The 17,172-nt window shown below is 37.7% G+C and overlaps 2 protein-coding genes across 6 annotated transcripts; one reads left to right on the forward strand and one right to left on the reverse strand.

The window, feature by feature from the left end:
* Positions 1-1,076: 1,076 nt before the first annotated feature.
* Positions 1,077-17,159, reverse strand: LOC110379099 (ubiquinone biosynthesis monooxygenase COQ6, mitochondrial). Its single transcript, XM_021338618.3, has 9 exons — positions 16,764-17,159; positions 16,161-16,351; positions 15,615-15,869; positions 6,209-6,316; positions 4,816-4,986; positions 3,972-4,174; positions 3,265-3,380; positions 2,757-2,923; positions 1,077-1,253 (listed from the first exon to the last, which is right to left on the reverse strand). The coding sequence occupies exons 1-9, from the start codon at positions 16,954-16,956 to the stop codon at positions 1,224-1,226; spliced, it is 1,434 nt and encodes a 477-aa protein (XP_021194293.3). The 5' UTR covers positions 16,957-17,159; the 3' UTR covers positions 1,077-1,223.
* On the forward strand, positions 6,868-15,520 carry LOC110379098 (transient receptor potential channel pyrexia). 5 transcript variants are annotated; one of them, XM_064039825.1, is made up of 15 exons: positions 6,868-7,124; positions 8,831-8,998; positions 11,117-11,282; positions 11,502-11,718; positions 11,788-11,944; positions 12,021-12,155; positions 12,277-12,505; positions 12,602-12,847; positions 13,074-13,303; positions 13,384-13,522; positions 13,603-13,796; positions 13,876-14,029; positions 14,103-14,395; positions 14,617-14,814; positions 14,955-15,520. In XM_064039825.1, exons 2-15 carry the CDS (start codon positions 8,963-8,965, stop codon positions 15,348-15,350), a joined length of 2,790 nt encoding a protein of 929 aa, XP_063895895.1. In that variant the 5' UTR covers positions 6,868-7,124; positions 8,831-8,962; the 3' UTR covers positions 15,351-15,520. The 5 variants fall into 5 exon arrangements, with proteins under 5 accessions (XP_063895895.1, XP_063895896.1, XP_063895894.1 ...); XM_064039826.1 differs by lacking the exon at positions 6,868-7,124 and adding an exon at positions 7,216-7,232; XM_064039824.1 differs by lacking the exon at positions 6,868-7,124 and having other exon boundaries at positions 8,613-8,998.
* Positions 17,160-17,172: the final 13 nt, after the last annotated feature.

Raw genomic sequence — 17,172 nt, forward strand, 5'->3', positions numbered from 1 at the left:
ATGAATCATTTTGTCTGCAAATGATTTACGATTGCAAAATGATTGTACAGCAAACTACCGTATAGACCAAAATCATCAAAATAGCAGACCAATCGCACACCAATCAAATGTCAATCGAATACGATTGGTCTTTTATTAGTAGCAGAATGCCCGATATGGTTAAAACTGCTATTACGATCATATTGCGATTCGATTTTGACATTATTAACTTAGGAGAATCGGGGCCCAGGACTGTTACTGACATTCTTATTATCAGTAGACTGTTTGTTCCATCGAGCTTATAAGTCTATGGTTTGTTCCAAGAATCATCGTCAAAATGGTTGCGTACATGGTGTTTTTAAAACAAGAGTACGGTAGACCGCACATCAGTGGTAACTGTCATGCACCTTAACTCAATAGTAATAAGTGCGATTTTCCTATAAAACTGTTACCACTGACCTGAAGTTGACTGTACCAACCAATATTTATTTATAGCGACGCCAATATGACCGGCTGCGTCGCCTAACATTAATTTCTCAAAGGAATTCCCGGTAGCAAAAGACTAACCAGTGAACTTGTTTATAAACAGATAAGATAGAGATTTCATATCTTCTTCGACTTTCAATCTGCGCAATAGTTGAAATGCGCAGAATTGTTATCGTGCTGACAAATCTTTTATCGTGTCTACGCATTTAAATAACAAATTACTTACAAACACTTTACTTAAAATATTAGATAGCCATTTGTTTTTATTTTCGTATAGAAATGTTTTTCCGTGGAAACCGTTAATCATTCTCGTTAATTGTCTCATTGTATTACCAGAGAGAGGTATTAGATTGAGAGGTATTAGGGTATTTAACATAATCCGATTACTTTAACGGAGTGCCCACTATTTGATGAGCTCAATTATTATTTTTCGTGGAATCAAGTATTATTTGCTCAGCTTTTGTTCCTACATTCCTGTTAAATACTTATTTCCTAGACCCGGGTTTCTGGGAATCTACGTTTTATCCGTATAAACAAAGTATTTTACTGAGAACACAAATGGAACCGCCTTTTTCTAGAATGGTGGTGGTAGATGATATAATGTAAAACAATTTGTAGTAACATAATTTAAAGTTTATTTAACTAAATAATACATCAAACAGTTTTCCTTGACCACGCCGTTGAGGCTGCCGATAAGCTTTCTGTGAATTGTGTGACCTCGATGCGATTGCCATTCCAACGTGGGGACTAATAACATTTTATGTTGTTGCATGGGACATTATCATTTTCTGAAACAAATAAGGAATACTGTATTTTACTATTCTAACGACATGTACTTACTAGTTAACAAAAATTTAATTCTAAACTTGTAATCATTGTAAAACTCTTAGGAACTAATTATAAACATACTTCTTGGTACTACTCATTAGTGCGAAGGGTTTGAAAATAAATTACAGAACCGTAATGTAAAGGGATCATTTAAGCGATTTTAAATGATTAGTTAGGTAATTGATGTTGTTGAGTTGTAGTAATTAGCAAATTACGTGCAATTTAGGCGAGATAGGTAGTTGTAAAAAGATGCAAGCGGCATTCAGGGTTTTAAATCTGATAAAATGCTAATAGTCATCATATGCCATGCATGTATATTTATAAATAACATAAACTCCTATAAATTTTACTTATTATCTGTCGGTTTCTTTTGTTTTCGTAGACGGAGTGACCTTTACGTCACTAAAGTGACCTAACAATGACGACATTGCCTTAAAAAGGGCAGTGTTCTTGACGTCTACGCAAAGTTCATTGATATTAAGGTATGGTAGATCTATCTATATAGTGAAATTTAGTAAATCTTAAAACTGTAACTGTCTTTTCAATAGTCTGGAATTAAACCAGGAATAAATATTAAATACAACCATGGTAATTTATTATTTATATTTTACAGAAATATGCCTGTTGATAAAGTTCGTCAGCTCATTAATGAAATTTCATTAATATATGTAGGTACTTATCACGACAATATAATGAAATGTTGGTTTGATTGCGTTACTTGCTATTGTGAATAATGGTTTGAAATGCATAAACAAATAACTGTTACGCATTCTGCGGTTTCGTTAAGGTAATCAATGTTATGAAAGTGCTGGTGCAATACGGAACGATAGCTAGTTAAGCAAAACATTGTGTCATACGTAGCGCACGTACACACGTTTTGTAATATCATAACATCACGCTTGCAACCGCTCAAGAGTTAAGATAGGATATCAGAATCATTACCGTGAACTTTACCTATGTTTGCAGGCTTTTTAAGGGTTAACAAATAATAAAAGTAACAATATTTTCCAAAATGCAAGAAGACATGCAATAATTAGTTACCATGAAATTATTCAGGAACATTCAAATGTTTCCCATTAGACGATGGATGCAGACAAGCTAGCGTAAATAACTTGCGTGTGAAAGGCGATCATTCATTAAAATTATTAGTCCACAAATAATTATAAAGCATTAGATTGATCAAACGAATCAGTTATTTTTTTAGTGAAAGTAGAATTTACATTGTCCCTTTGGCGTGATTAATTTTTCGACACCAAATATCTGTTTTTCTTCTAAGCAAGTCGATGCACCGCATTGTCAGAGGCAGCATGGATCTTATCTTATCACATATGTCTCCTATCATAAATAAATCATGTAAAAAGCAGGTTAACGAACTCGCATATACTATACTATACAGTGATGGGAATGAGAATTAATGAAAATACGCATTTTACCATATTTTAAGAGTTAAATTGACAAGGTACCTTCAAAGGTTGTAACGCGTTAGTGATCTGCAGGCCGACGCTTCGCGCCAACACTACAGGCATCAGGTCCACAGTATAAATGCGGTGCAACATCTCTATCATGAGCTGGGTAGGCACGTTATGCCTCTGGCGTACACTCTCGTATTTTCCCATCCAATCTGGGTGAGCTGAAATAAAAACTCACAATCAATATTAAAGTATCTAAAATTTTTTAGTTTGGATTCAAAAACTCTGATTCAAAAATAACATACATATAATAACATAATATTGATGATAGATAACTGAGAATAATAATGATCAATTAATCTAGCATTTTCAGAGGTCATGGAGGTGTTTGTAAGTATACTTTAGCCGGGCCACTTTCAAGTTGTGGGTTTTCCTGTAACTTTAGGTGGGTAAGTTACCATAGGGACACATATTTGAAAATAGTTTAATAGTTTATTGCGGTTCCAAAAGACACTACACTTATTGAGATATTTCTACTTCAGTCTTTCTGAATGAACCATACTTATTTCTAGTCCGCTGTACATAGCTTCCGATAGTAAATGTGTGAGATCTTTGACGTCACCAAAACCAAGATTGACACCTTGTCCAGCCAAAGGGTGAACGCGGTGAGCTGCATCGCTGAAAAAAAAAAAACATAATTATTAGTTTAATTCTTAACTGCATTACTTTTACGGCCAGTTTCTTCATCAAAAGTTAAAGTTAAAGTAATGTCTAAAGTCAAAGTTACGGCTAAAGTGACAGCAGAACTAATAGAAACATTGAATTTGACCATTACTTTTACTTTAGACATTACTTTGACTTTTACTTTGGCTTTAACTTTTGATGAAGAAACTGGCTGTTAGAGTAGGTTTCTTGTTAATGTGGGTCTATGGCAGTGGCGCCATCTACAACGCGAAGGTAGAATATAATAGTTCTAGCTTCTGCTTATCATGTACAGTTCTAAAGTAGCAAGATAGATGTCGCTACTATTACAAAGTCAGAATTCCACAAGAGACAAATTATTTTTCGGATTGTAAAGAAATAAAAAGACCTTTCACATCATAGTTAAGAAACTATGATTGCAGCTAAATACAATAAAATCAGCGACAGTCTTTAGCTACCTGGCGTATACCTAGCGGACTGGGTTTATTTGGCACGACCATAGTCACAATTTGTTTAATTTCTAATTCATGTTTATTGCCTTTCTTAGTACTACGTTAACCACATTACCCAATAAGCGCGACTCCAGGTCCAATATACCGCGTGCTATGCCCGAACCCTAGCGGGAAAGCCGCCCGAGAGTTAGGAGCCACATTGGAGATGGAAGGCGGCAGTTGGCGCGCAGTTCCGTCGGGCAGACCCACTCGCTTTAGCCACGAACTCGTCCAAGACGTCACGGTTTCGATCCCAGTGTTGCGGGGGTATTGTTTCCACTGGAATGTGAGATACGTTGCTTAGTATGTTATTGCTGTTTTTGAAAGTGTTATCTCAAGTTGAGGCGTGCAAAAGGATAAGGCTGCGGGATTGTTCGAAAGAGTTACCGCAGCCCTGGTACATGAAAGGCCTGCGAAGGAACATGTTGGGTTTTAGACAGTAGGAGTCTGCTGCTAACCTACAGAGGGAGGGGTCATTCGATGATCAAATGTGTGCAAAAGTATACATATACATACCTACCATGAGAGTACATATTCATACCTACTTAAAAATGAATAACCGATGCTTGAATGGTATTTGATAGTGATATTTTAAAAATAATGTGATGATACAGTCAATTTCCCATGACTGAGCGTGGGAATAGAGTTCTTTATATAATTTTATTGCAATTTTGTTTGTGTTTGCGGTTTGGAAAACCAGATATGGAAATGTTATTTAGTAGTTAATAAAATGTAAAACACCTAAAACAAATTCATTCATGTTTTCCCCCGAATGTTTAAGCGGAGATTTACTAACACACCTACATCAAGTCAGGTACCTACGCAGTATAAACTATATTGATTGCTATGCTATATATCATTAATGGCATAGTAGTCATTATACCTAGGTAATCTAATTACAGAATAAAAATATATTTTACCAGAGCATCATTCAATGCGTCCACAAACTGGTCTTCAGGTAATTTCAGTAGCTCCTTAGCGTCGTCCTGCCAAGTGGACCATACCAACGAGCTTCGTTTGGAGTCTAGAGGAAGAATTGCAACCGGACCCGTGGGCAACCAGCGTTGCCAGGCTGTTGTGTTCTCGCACTCCTGGAATTGATAAAAAGGCTTTTTAATTCTTGTAAGTACATTGTTTACAAGGTATATATTTTGCTAATGTAATAAATACATTGTGGTAAACCACTGAATTTCAATGTAATATGGTAAGAAGGTTTGAAGCTGTGGCAGGTAGAAGGTTATACTATTAGGTAAGTATTAAGTAAGGTAAAGTTAAGGAGTTCCCTAAGATAGTATTTCAACCGCGGGGAAAATCCTGACAGATTGGCTTTTTAAATGTTATTAGGTCACAAAAATAATTTGCAACCGCAAATTATTTATCTAACACTATCCCTGAACCAATGACCCAATGTTTTACTTTAAAAATAAACAGGTACCTAATTATTTTGTTATAAATTTTGATATTGCCTAAAGTGGAAACCACATAATTCTACGGTTTTAGGTGTCCAAAGTATGTGACAGATAGCGACGGGTTTACCCTGATTACATCAGGCGTAAATCCATGTTTGGCCTTAGAGATCACAAATACATAATTACGTAGGTATGTGCGTGAGCTGTGTAAAGAATAGCAATTATATCTACGGTAACTTGTATATCGTTATTTATAGTAAGCGTACTTGTTACTGGACAGCCTTGGTGAAGGCATGTATTTATTTATATAGCTTGATAGTTTATCTTATAAAAATTAACACGTGCAAGTTCTAGCCTTCCAAAATTAAACCATTCCCGAAAAAAAGTACCACGTGCTGCTGCTAAATTGTGTAGTTAGCGAAATAGTTTTCTTTTCATAATGTTTTAGGGAGCTACTAGCGCTATGTGTGAGCTTTTGTTGAACTATTTTTAACGTACCTATTGTCGGCCATTTGATTACAGACGCACCAAGACTTTTAGACTATGCTAGCAAATTGTGTCAGGGTGCAAGTACCGTTGATGTCTACGCTGTCTAGACACAATCGTTCAAATGTCAGTACCTACTTGCTGAGAGCATCCAGACAGAAAATGTAGTAAATATTTAGTTTACCTTGTCATCTGATTCTTGTCAGTCAGCTGCAATAGATTCGAAGCTGATCGAGTTATACTTAGTTTAATAACGAATCCAAGATGCTTTTAGGAGGAATCAATGATGAAATTTGAGAAATGATAAGGCTGGCGTATTATGGAATTCGTGTTGCAATCTGTGTTCAAGACAGGACCAGATCTTTGCGGCCCGCCTATCATTATCATTCGATTATGATATCTGTTTATTGGTACTTACTTCAGATAAATTCAACGTAGCAACGACGCCCATTTGCTCGTAGCTCCATGACAGATATTGCACTCCCATTGCCTTTCGGACTGCTGAATTGGCTCCATCAGCACCAATCTGTAACAGATGAAATAAAATTTGATTAAAACATTACAGGCGTTTCTTTATTTTTTCCTGTATACAAGGACTATTTTCAGCCGACTATCAGCCAAAAAGTAGAGTACCTACGAAGTACGGTACAACATGACGTGACGCGACAATACAATATCAATATTGAGCCGTCTTTGGCCATTTCTCCCCAAGCAAGGCTGTTGAACCTATTTAATACATTCCAATGGAAGTAAATCGGTCAGAACCGTAATAAATATTTTGGTTCTGGCCATTACTGCTTCTATTTTTACCCTTAGGTTATAGACATAATGGGACTATAGACATAATGGGATACTATAAGATGAACACGAATATTATCTAGTGACCTGGGAATTGTCCAATTCATCAAAACTTTAACTCGGCAACCAATGTACTGATGCAGATGACTTGCATTGAAAATAGGAAAGGACAGACTTTATACAAAGATTCGAAGATCCACTTAGATGCTGAAAGTGGATAACAAGAATAGCTTTGCTTTTGTTAAAATATCATAGTAAACAGATGTTGGGACTGCGGTATGATCATTAGTTGTGTTGGTTTATTTGTGTATGGCGTGTAAGCTCGGCTGCACTGGTATAACAGTGCTGTGCGCCGATCTGAGTACCTGTACGGTACTTGCACGATATGATTCGCGATCTCGCGGAAAGTGGTGGCCAGTGAGAAAAGAAAAAGTGCAGTGCAGTTTACAAGTTCAAAAAGCATAAAAAAATACTCATGTCATTGCTATTTTTTTCTAACAAGTTCATTTGAAGGAATAATCATTTCAAATGTATTAGTAGGTACTTCAATCACGCTACGCTAAGTACACTAAGTACGCTACGCTAAGTACGCTAGGCACTCCAGGGTGCCTTAGGCAGGGTACCTCAACAACATAGAAAAGCTTGTAAGAAAACCAAACAAAGATGCTACAAATGCATATTAAGTCAACAGATCCTTCTAGAATTTATCCTAGATAGTAAGGACATTTTCTTGTCTCTGAAAAATCACGTGTAAAATCGACGGAAAAGTTCTAAAACCTCTATCTATCTATCTATTACCTGAAAGTTAGACAATGGAATAACTTGAAACATAGGGGTATATACGGACGCTAGTTGAAAACACTCTTCACGTATATTAGAAGTTTGTCATTTAACATCTGTAAAGTTTCATAACAATATATTCTTTGTTAATCATTTAAGGAAATACTAGCTCAGAGTCAAGTACATAGGTACATTTACTGATACCAAGTATACATACCTACGATTTTTACTGCAGCTATTTCTACAGATATTCACTTACTATGTGTTAAATTAGTAGGTAAGTCACATAAACAGCAACTGATTCAAGCCTTCCTAGGGAAATTTGCAATGTGTGAGCAGCTAAGATTCAGATTATCAGACAGAGATTCAGATTAGAAGTACCTACTTTTCCTTTAATTTACTTTGTATCTCTCCAGTAAATAATTTCTTTCAGTTTCCTAACAGTGAGGTAATTAAGTAGTTAGGTACTTGAAAACTATCCGGATAGATCTCGTTCTAGTCTCAAGTCCGGTTTCGGTATCATAAAATAGGTACCTACACCTACATTATTTTTCCTGTTCGTTAATTTATAACTGCCAGAGAAGAATAATTACTATGCACAGGCATATATTTTCCTATGAGTTACATAATATATTATTTTATCAATGTATGTAACGTTAATCTAATATTCTATAAAAGCTTCTAGAGTGACTCTTCATTCTATTTCAGTTTTATTTGTATGTGCCTGAAAGAATGAACTACAACAAAGAAAAATTGCATGAATGATCATACTTCAAGCGTTTGTACTAAATTCAATTCTGGCTAGAGCTAAAGTTAGCCGAAAAGTTATAACTTTTCCTGAATTTTTGCACGGTCTATTTTGCACACCTATTCAATTCAGCTATCAGAATGTTGTAAACAAATGCGGATAGATATTTATCATGTTTATTTATTTTGCGATCACTACTAAAGTGTGTGTTTACTGTTTTCAAGGTTGGTTAGACATCTCTAACAATGATGAATTAAGATTTTTATAACAGCGCTTTGTCTTTGTATTGAAAAATTGTTTGTTCTCCATCCATCCTCCGAGCCTTTTTCCCAAACTACATATGTTGGGGTCGGGTTGGGGAAAAATTGTTTGATCTATACTAAAAGAAACATTCTAAAAATTGTACAATTTAGACAGAGGATAATGTAGGTGGTGCAATCTAAAAGCAGATGTGTTGTTTCTTTGCATTCACCGAGCTGTTCATCCAAGTCATTGAACTGAGGATGCTTTGTATTTTGTACATGCACCAAAACCTGACCACTTTATAAACAAACATTTCCATAAGAAAGTCACGACTTCGGAGAATACGTTTTCCGTCGAGTAAATCAAATATGTAGTTATTTATCTTTATAAATGTCAAGTTTGAAGCAGACTTTTTCTTTGAAAATATTCCGTATGAACGTGTTGCTCCCAACAATATCCGGTCTTACACAGAAACCGGGACGTGGTGAAAAATCAATTAGGTCAGCGTGATCGATTTAGAATTAAATACGTATTGCGTATTAAGAAATAATGCCGAAGTGGTCCTCACGTGGAGTGCTCACCGGTAGATAGGACTGTGCCACCATGCTGCGCGAAACTATACAAGACAACGCCAAAACGGTAAGTCAAACTTTGTTACCCTAAACCTCCATGAATGTGCAATGTTTGAATTCAGAATTCATGAATGAGTTCTTAACTTTTAAATAACGAAAAAACATAGTAAAAACCGCATTTTCGGCCGTTGATCCAATCATGTCTGACTGAAATCTCAGCAGAGCTTTTAAATGGAATGAAAGAACTAATGTTTAGTCGTACATGCGATGACGTGGCTTTCACAGATTTGAGGTAAAGACAAAAATAGCCAATCACTCTATATTTCATTATATTAACCTTTCACGACTCCAGGAAACCTGAATCAAGCTGGCCGATTGCCGGGTTTCCGATATACATAATAAATAAACTGTTATACATTTATGAAATTAATAAACCAGTCCATAAGTAGACATTTAGTAGCGTACTTGTGAGAAATACTGCTTTGTTTGGTTTATCAGGATATAACTGTAATGTGTAATTTTAGGCACTTTTCTCGTAAAGTCTTGTGTCTTTGATAGTTACTATTAAGTAATCTGTCGTTATGGTAGATCTGTCGATGTATAGCCGCGGTTTTCAGGTGGCTAAAGGCCCGCTAGCTACAAGCATGTAGCAGGAAAAATACGTGTTTATCTAACAAAGGAGATCGCCACGTATCTACGGTATGAAGATCTTGTAAAATGTAAAGAAACAATTTACCCGAACCCCATCAGTCGGACGTATGTCTAAACAGAGATTAAAATAGATTGTAAACCTTGATGTTAACTATTACAAATATATAACTTTGGTATTTTTGTGGTACACGTGAGATATTTGGCCCCGTAAGAAATTAGTAAACGGCTTCTATCTTATATGGGCACCACGTCACGTTAACGGCCTGCTTTAACATTTTTTATCCTTTTACAAGAAAGCGTCTGAAGGAACATCCACCCTTCATTTTAATCAATCCTTTCCCCCAGGACCTCTTTATAATGGTTAGAGCTTTTCCTATTATTGAAAAATCCTATATTTTAACACAAGTAGGTAAGTGTGTGCAAAGAGCAACAATTCCGAAATCAAGTATGCCAGAATCATGCGGTTATGACGTTCTAATATTGGCTGTTTGATTTCATTGTTTGCATGTTCCACTCGCATAGCAGGTGGTTTCGGTCACTTTATGATACGATGAATTTAGCAAAGCTTACATAAAGTATTATAGTTGCGTAGGAACGCATGATGCTAATTGAGCAAAACCTTCAGATTGATATTTACAGAGCTGGGATATAAATTATGTGCACACCTCTAGAAACAGAATGCAATTAATTTCGAAGAAAATGTAAACTTATTTCATATTTAATTCAAAGAAGAAACATATTACATGTCAAAAACAACTGGAAACTGAAGCAGTCTTAATTTTGTGTTGAAAGATGTTGTAACGATGTTACATATCATTTTTTATAGAAATCAAAGGGACATTGGTTCAGTGGATATTAAAGAATCCGGACAGCATTTTAGTAGTTCTTAAAATAATTGCGTAGGCCGGCTGTCGCGACACGCGACAATCATTGGTGACGCTATCAAAACCATGAAAACACTTGCTCGATACAAGTTCAAAACGTTTGAAATGTAATATAAATAAGTGCGTCAAAATGAATAGACATGTTTCCAGAAATGATCGATTTGTATGCATTATCTGGAAAGGCGAATAGGAGGATGATGGAATGTTTTGGCAATAAATCCGATTATTTCTTGTGTTGTGGTTCCATCCATCGGCGGGGATGACAAGAACGGGAGTTGAGTAGCTTTCAGTTTTCAGTAAAGCGCGGGCGATCGCTATGATACGCTCACCCGGACACCGGCCGCGGAGAGCGAATACTCGTAGCGAACATGAAAGAAAGAGGAAAAAGGTTCATAACGATATGTTTAATAAACGTTTTATATAATTGTTTTGTTAAGAATAAAGCGCGTACATCGATTACTAAGACCGAAATAATTTATTAGAACATCTACTTGTAAGTCATAAATAATTTAACATAATATTTGTGCTACACAATGCGGTTATATCCTGTAACGAATGGTTTCATGGTCGGTTAAGCGTGTAGAGATCAAAGGAGTGTGGTGGTGTGAACTGCAAAGTAACGTTTGGTGTTTACAAGGAGTATTGTGTAGGTGTTACGCGAGGGCAGCGCGAGATGGTGCGGCGGCATGAGCCAGGTGCCCGAGGACACGGATGACGATGTGGAAGCGGCCTACATCTCCAGCGACGAATCCGCACATGGGGTCGACCTCGCGGAGCGTCTTCGCGTCAAACCCTCACCGGATATTTGGGAACTAGGTATGTGTTTATTGTTGACATGAATAGTTTCAGACAGAACAGTCACCAGTATTGGTCACTACCAGATACATATGGTGATAATTTTGATTTTTTTAACAGCTGTCGAGTAGCACTGCCTGCTATGTCTGTTAAATAAACTACGTAGTATATTATGTCACAACTTGATTTCATTCAACAATTTGGCACGCCCCGGATAAATTCTTATAATACGTTTTTCAGATGAAATTGATTACAATTTACGACATCTCCCACTTGCCGAAGAAATATCTACAACCATTGAATCTGGACACTATGATGAGACTATAGAAATCGCATCGAACACAGAAAATGGGCTGTTAACAGCTGCATTGTGGGCTTGCTGGCTCGGGCGGAGTTCATTGCTTTCCAGATTGTTAAAGCTGGGACTCGACCCGAATCGAACTGATGAAGCTGGAAGGTAACGCTAAATAATAAGTAAATGAAATATTTTATAGTTGTGTAGCTAATAAATACTCAACACTTTCAGAACATGTCTGCATTTAAGTTGTTTAGTAGGCAGCGATGAGTGTTCCAAACTGTTACTGGAGCACGGAGCAAATCCGAACATGTGGGACACATCGACAGACAAAAAAGCCACACCACTGCATTGCGCTGCGAGCGCGAAGAGCTTGGCGTGCGTCAAGGTAAACAGAATATTTTTAAAGATAAAAGATGACCCATAAAAGTCTAAGTGCTGTAATATTTAATTTATTTCGACAGGTGTTAATTGCTTACGGAGCCGACGTTAATGCCGGTCTCAGCGAGCGGTCTCCCCTACATTATGCGGTACTGAGCGACGCGCCTATAGTCGTCAAGGAGTTATTAGCAGCAGGCGCGTGTCCTGACACACCGCAGGTGCATCCTGTTTTTGATTGTATACGGCGAATTAACCAGATTATAACTCATCATTCAATATAAACACAGTATCGGAAACGCTCCAAAACAATATTAACAAGCCCCAAATCTGTTTACACAGGTATTCACTGAGACACCCTTGCATGTGGCGGCGTCTCTTGGTTCGGCATCATGCACTAAGTTATTATTGGACGCGGGAGCTGACGTTAGAGCAGCATTGGGAGCTGGTAGGGCTACGGCCTTACACCTGGCAGCTGAAGACGGTCACGCAGAGTGCGCAAGACTACTTCTCGAACACGGAGCACGCATTGATTTGCCGAACTTAAGAGGACAAACTCCGTTACATCTAGGTAAAACCCCAAAACATGATTTAACTATTACTTATTGAGTTAGCCATGCTTAGGTTTTACGTGAATTACGTAATTATATTTGATGTAATGTTACAGCCGCATTAGCACAATCACTAGAAGTTGTCGAGTTGCTAGTGATCAAACGTGCAGACGTTCGGGCTCGAGACGGAGACGGACGAACCCCCCTGCACGGAGCCATCGTCAGAGGAGCTCGTGCTTGCGATGTAGCACGGACGCTCCTGTCTGCAGGAGCCGACCCTAATGCACCTGATAATTTCGGATACACTCCTCTGCATATTGCCGCCTTAAATGAGTTCTCCGCCTGCGTATTGTTATTGTTAGGTAATGTATTATGGAAATAGATGAATTTTACAAACAATTAATTACAATGTTTCCAAAATCAACGTTTAAAGTTCAGCAATCTTGTTCCAGTGATTCACACGTGTTGTACCGTAGCACCGCATAAATTCACGTTGTTTATATTACGGCAATATCTCAAAAGTCAAATGCCTGTTATTCTAACCATTGGGAAGAAGTATTTTCTGAACACTTATGAAACTGTTTCCAGACTATGGGGGTGACGTGACTCTGCGTACGAACGGCGGTGTATCGGCGCTGTCGTTTATAGTGAGGCGGGTGCCGGACGTGATACCGCGGTATTTGTGCAAGCTAGACGATGCGGTGCATGTCAGTGAACATGAGTTGGGCGACGTTGATTGCGAGCTCGTCATAGACTTCAGGCCTTTAGTGCCCTGCCTTAGTAGAGGCGAAGCTGAGCTGTTATTAGCTTTTATTGAGGTACCTACCAACTGAATTTTCTATTCGTTTTCGATAAAAGTGTACCATCAAATATTAACAAAAGACTTAAATAATTACAGGTGGGCCGAAAAGACGTCCTGAAACATCCAGTTGCAGAAACGTTTCTTTTCCTAAAATGGCGAAGGATACGAAAGTTTTTCGTTATGAGCTTTATCTATCACGCACTGTTTATTACTTTGTACAGTCTCTATATTCTCCGTACGTATCACATTAGTTCAATCGATATTATAAGTACATATTTCGTACCTTTAAGTAAATTAGTACCTTTTGTATTTCAGAAATATTTTTATGTGAATCAAGAAGTTGTGATGTGCCAACATATCTTCGACCAGTCCAGTACCTAATACTCTTACTGAACACCTGTTTCTTGTCTAAGGAGATATTTCAATCATGCCTGGATTGGTCTGCATACATTAGGCAATGGGAAAATTGGTTGCAATGGTTGATTATTTTAGGAGTATTTTTGTGTACGGTAAGATTACTGAGCAATAAATCATTGATCATTGCAACGCTGAAGCCCGTTAATGCAATAATGTATTTTATTTTCCCAGATACCTAGGTGGGATAATGGTGAGATAAGACATAATACATCAAATTGGCAGCACGATATCGCAGCTATTACTATATTCTTTTGTTGGCTGGAGTTGATGATGATCATCGGCCGGTTTCCAACGTTCGGTTTATATGTGCAAATGTTCACGACGGGTAAGGACTTTATTCAACATGGGAATGCCACATTATGTAGAAATAATGACATGCTTTGAACTTATTTTTTCAGTAACGGTGAACTTCGCAACATTTCTGCTGGCATACAGCTGTTTGCTGATAGCCTTTGGACTGGCGTTCAGCGTGCTATTCAGCAACTATGCCGCGTTCCAGCTCCCCGCATCTCTAGTGAAGACTGTCATGATGATGTCAGGGGAACTGGAGTATGAGGACATATTCTACAGCAACAGTACCACGCAGTCTCATTACCCGGCTACTGCGCATGGAATGTTCCTGATATTCGTGGTCCTTGTCACAGTTATACTGACCAACCTTCTGGTTGGATTGGCTGTTAGCGATATTCAGGTTTGTGACATGCAGTGAAAGATAGGTACTAAATATTTACCTTTCGCATTCATGTCCATTTAATTCAGGTTCGCTATAAAATGCACCAGCGGGCGAATTATCTAAGAGATCTCATAAACTATCTAAATACCTCCACAGTTTCATAAGCGCAAGTTAGGAAATACATATCTGTATTATTTCCTTTCTATTTAATATTCATCGATATCTTTTATAATTTCCAGGCATTGCAAGAGAGCGCAGGTCTAGACAGGCTAGTTCGTCAAACACAACTAGTAGCACACCTCGAAAGCATGCTATTCAGCTCACTCCTGACGTGCGCGCCCAAGCAATTGCTCGGCGTGCTGCGCTGGGGGGCTCTGCTGACCGCCTCTCATACGCGCACGCTCACGATACGACCGAACGACCCCAGGGAGAACAGGGTAAGCTTACTTTGTCACAAGAGCAGAGTTCTACGACTCCTCAACTTAATCCATAAAAATTTCACGCTACTACCTACTCCTTCCTTTGATTTCTCATGGCACTCAAATTAACTTCATAAACACTTCATGTATCATTTCAGATCCCGAAAGATTTAATAGCATCTGTCTACAAAATGGTGGCCAGTCGGAAAAGTACACGGAAAAGCATAAAACACAACAACAACTACGTGTTTAGAATAAGGAAATGTAAGGGAGAAGAGGAGGCTCCAAAGCAAGACCTAGTCAAGAGGAAAAGTAACTTGTTTGACAGATATTCATCGGAGAGCCAACAAGTTGAGAGAAGAAAGCGGACCACATCAGCATCAAATGCGGACAGAATCAGACCACAGTCACTCAATATCAATGCCATACAAGAAATATGTATGGTGGATATAAAAACACAGTTATTAGAATTAACAAAGAGGGTAAACAAGTTAATAGATACAACAGAAACGAGGCTAAATCAGATTGAAAATAAAATCAGTCAGCCACCTTAAATAGATATGGATAAGCTAATTCTTATCTTTTATATTATGCAGTCTGGTGTTGGAGACTATATTATAATGTTATCCATATATCTTTAAGTACTGCTGTTTGAATTTACAGGTGTTGTTATACAAAATTGTTATGCCTATCTTTTTAAGAATTACAATCTCGATTATTTTCATATTGTTTTAAATTATTCTTACCTTAATGACTGATTTTAAAGAACCGATCATCATAAACTATGTGCCTACATATTTGTGAATAGATGTACTCACCAAAAGCTTACAGGAGTAAGTATCTCCATTGGCCATCTGAACAGAGCTCTTTGGCTTAAGATCCTCTTGTTTGGGCAGCTGGTAGCCAGCAATTTTAGCATCATACACTATCTGAATATTGTCCTTCGCAGCAGTAGATAGTTCTTTGTTTATAGCATGCAGCATGACATCATTCTCCACTATGTAGGCCACATCGTCATCTAACAACTCCTCGCTGTTGAAGGCTATCATAACATCTGAACATGCATCCCACACCTATAAGGGTAAAAATGATATTTAAAAATATATGTAAGGGTCTTTAATATATGAAACTGTTGTAGTTGCAACAAATAAAGTTGATAGTGTAAGTTATTCATCATTTTCTTTTCACATTAAGTGAAAAGTAGGTGAAACCGCTGGGTTTGTATGTGTAGTAGCTGGTTTTCTACAGTGAGTTAATTAAATTCAAAGTACCTTGTTTGTTTGGAAGCCATAGGAAATATATTAGTTTTTTATTTTTATTGCAAGAGACAATATTGATAGGGCTGTTTGCTTTTTTATACTTACTTGCATATGTCTGACAGGCTGTAACCTCATAGCCTCAACGTGTCTCCACACGTCTAAGGAGCTCATCAAAGCCTTGGTGTTCTGGTTGAGGGCCACAACTCGGTTGCTGTACTCCGGCTTCAGCTGGAAGCTTTTGTTAGGACTGCCTTCCAATAACAGCACTTTTAAGTTAGAGAGCAACGAATCCTTGGCTGGAAGGTAAATTAGGGCACTTCATTATTCATGACTTAAGGAGGTAGTATTTAGCAGAAGTAAAATAGCTTAATGACATCATCCTCCAAGCCTTTTTCTCAATTATGTTGGGGTTGGCTTCCAGTCTAACCGGATGTAGCTGAGTACAAGTGCTTTACAAGGAGCAACTGCCCTATCTGACCCCCTCAACCCAGTTATTTGAGCAACCCAGTAAAATAGCTTAATGTATTGTAGTGAATAATCAGTGCCTACTATCATAACAACTGGAAAGACATGAGTTCAATGAACTTTTTATAGGTAAACACCACAACATTGGGCTAAAAGATTCTAATAAGACACAATAATAAACCCCAGACTTAGCAGAGGCACTTTTTTAAATGGTGTTAAATAGAACCTGTTTATGTAACATACCTAGAGCACACGCAAGGCTGCAGCCGACCATTCCTCCACCAGCGATGATCACATCGTAGTCCCCCTTAAAATTTGTGGTCGGTTTCGAGAGAGAAGTAACATCTTCGGCAGTACTCAAACAGCGAACACTTGTAGTTCTTATACTGCATTTTGTATGCCAGACTAAAAGCCGCTTTACGTTGTTACTGAACATCTCAGCAGCGGTAAATTTAAGATAGTTAAAATGAATGGAAGGCTTATATCTGCCACTTTAACAAATGCTTCTAAGTGCTAACCATTCAGCGACCTATTTGCGCATTATTTTTGTTAATTACCGAAATATTAAACAGGTAAGTACAGAACAAAAATTACCAATTTTCTTAGGTTAGAGAGAAATATTGAGAGAATTTATTTTTGTTTGTCTTGTCAT

The sequence above is a fragment of the Helicoverpa armigera genome, chromosome 20 (genome assembly GCF_030705265.1).
Source record: "Helicoverpa armigera isolate CAAS_96S chromosome 20, ASM3070526v1, whole genome shotgun sequence".
Taxonomy (NCBI): Eukaryota; Metazoa; Arthropoda; class Insecta; order Lepidoptera; family Noctuidae; genus Helicoverpa; species Helicoverpa armigera.

Excerpts from the sequence above, each read along its gene's own strand:
- LOC110379098 (XM_021338612.3), top strand. The coding sequence starts at position 10,783 with ATGATACGCTCACCCGGACACCGGCCGCGGAGAGCGAATACTCGTAGC. Across the intron at positions 11,719-11,787 it reads CGAACTGATGAAGCTGGAAG|AACATGTCTGCATTTAAGTT; the intron begins GTAACGCTAAAT and ends CAACACTTTCAG. Across the intron at positions 11,945-12,020 it reads AGAGCTTGGCGTGCGTCAAG|GTGTTAATTGCTTACGGAGC; the intron begins GTAAACAGAATA and ends TTATTTCGACAG.
- LOC110379099 (XM_021338618.3), bottom strand. The coding sequence starts at position 16,956 with ATGTTCAGTAACAACGTAAAGCGGCTTTTAGTCTGGCATACAAAATGC. Across the intron at positions 6,317-15,614 it reads CTTACTCCTGTAAGCTTTTG|ATTGGTGCTGATGGAGCCAA; the intron begins GTGAGTACATCT and ends CATCTGTTACAG. Across the intron at positions 1,254-2,756 it reads ACGCGTTACAACCTTTGAAG|AAAATGATAATGTCCCATGC; the intron begins GTACCTTGTCAA and ends TATTTGTTTCAG.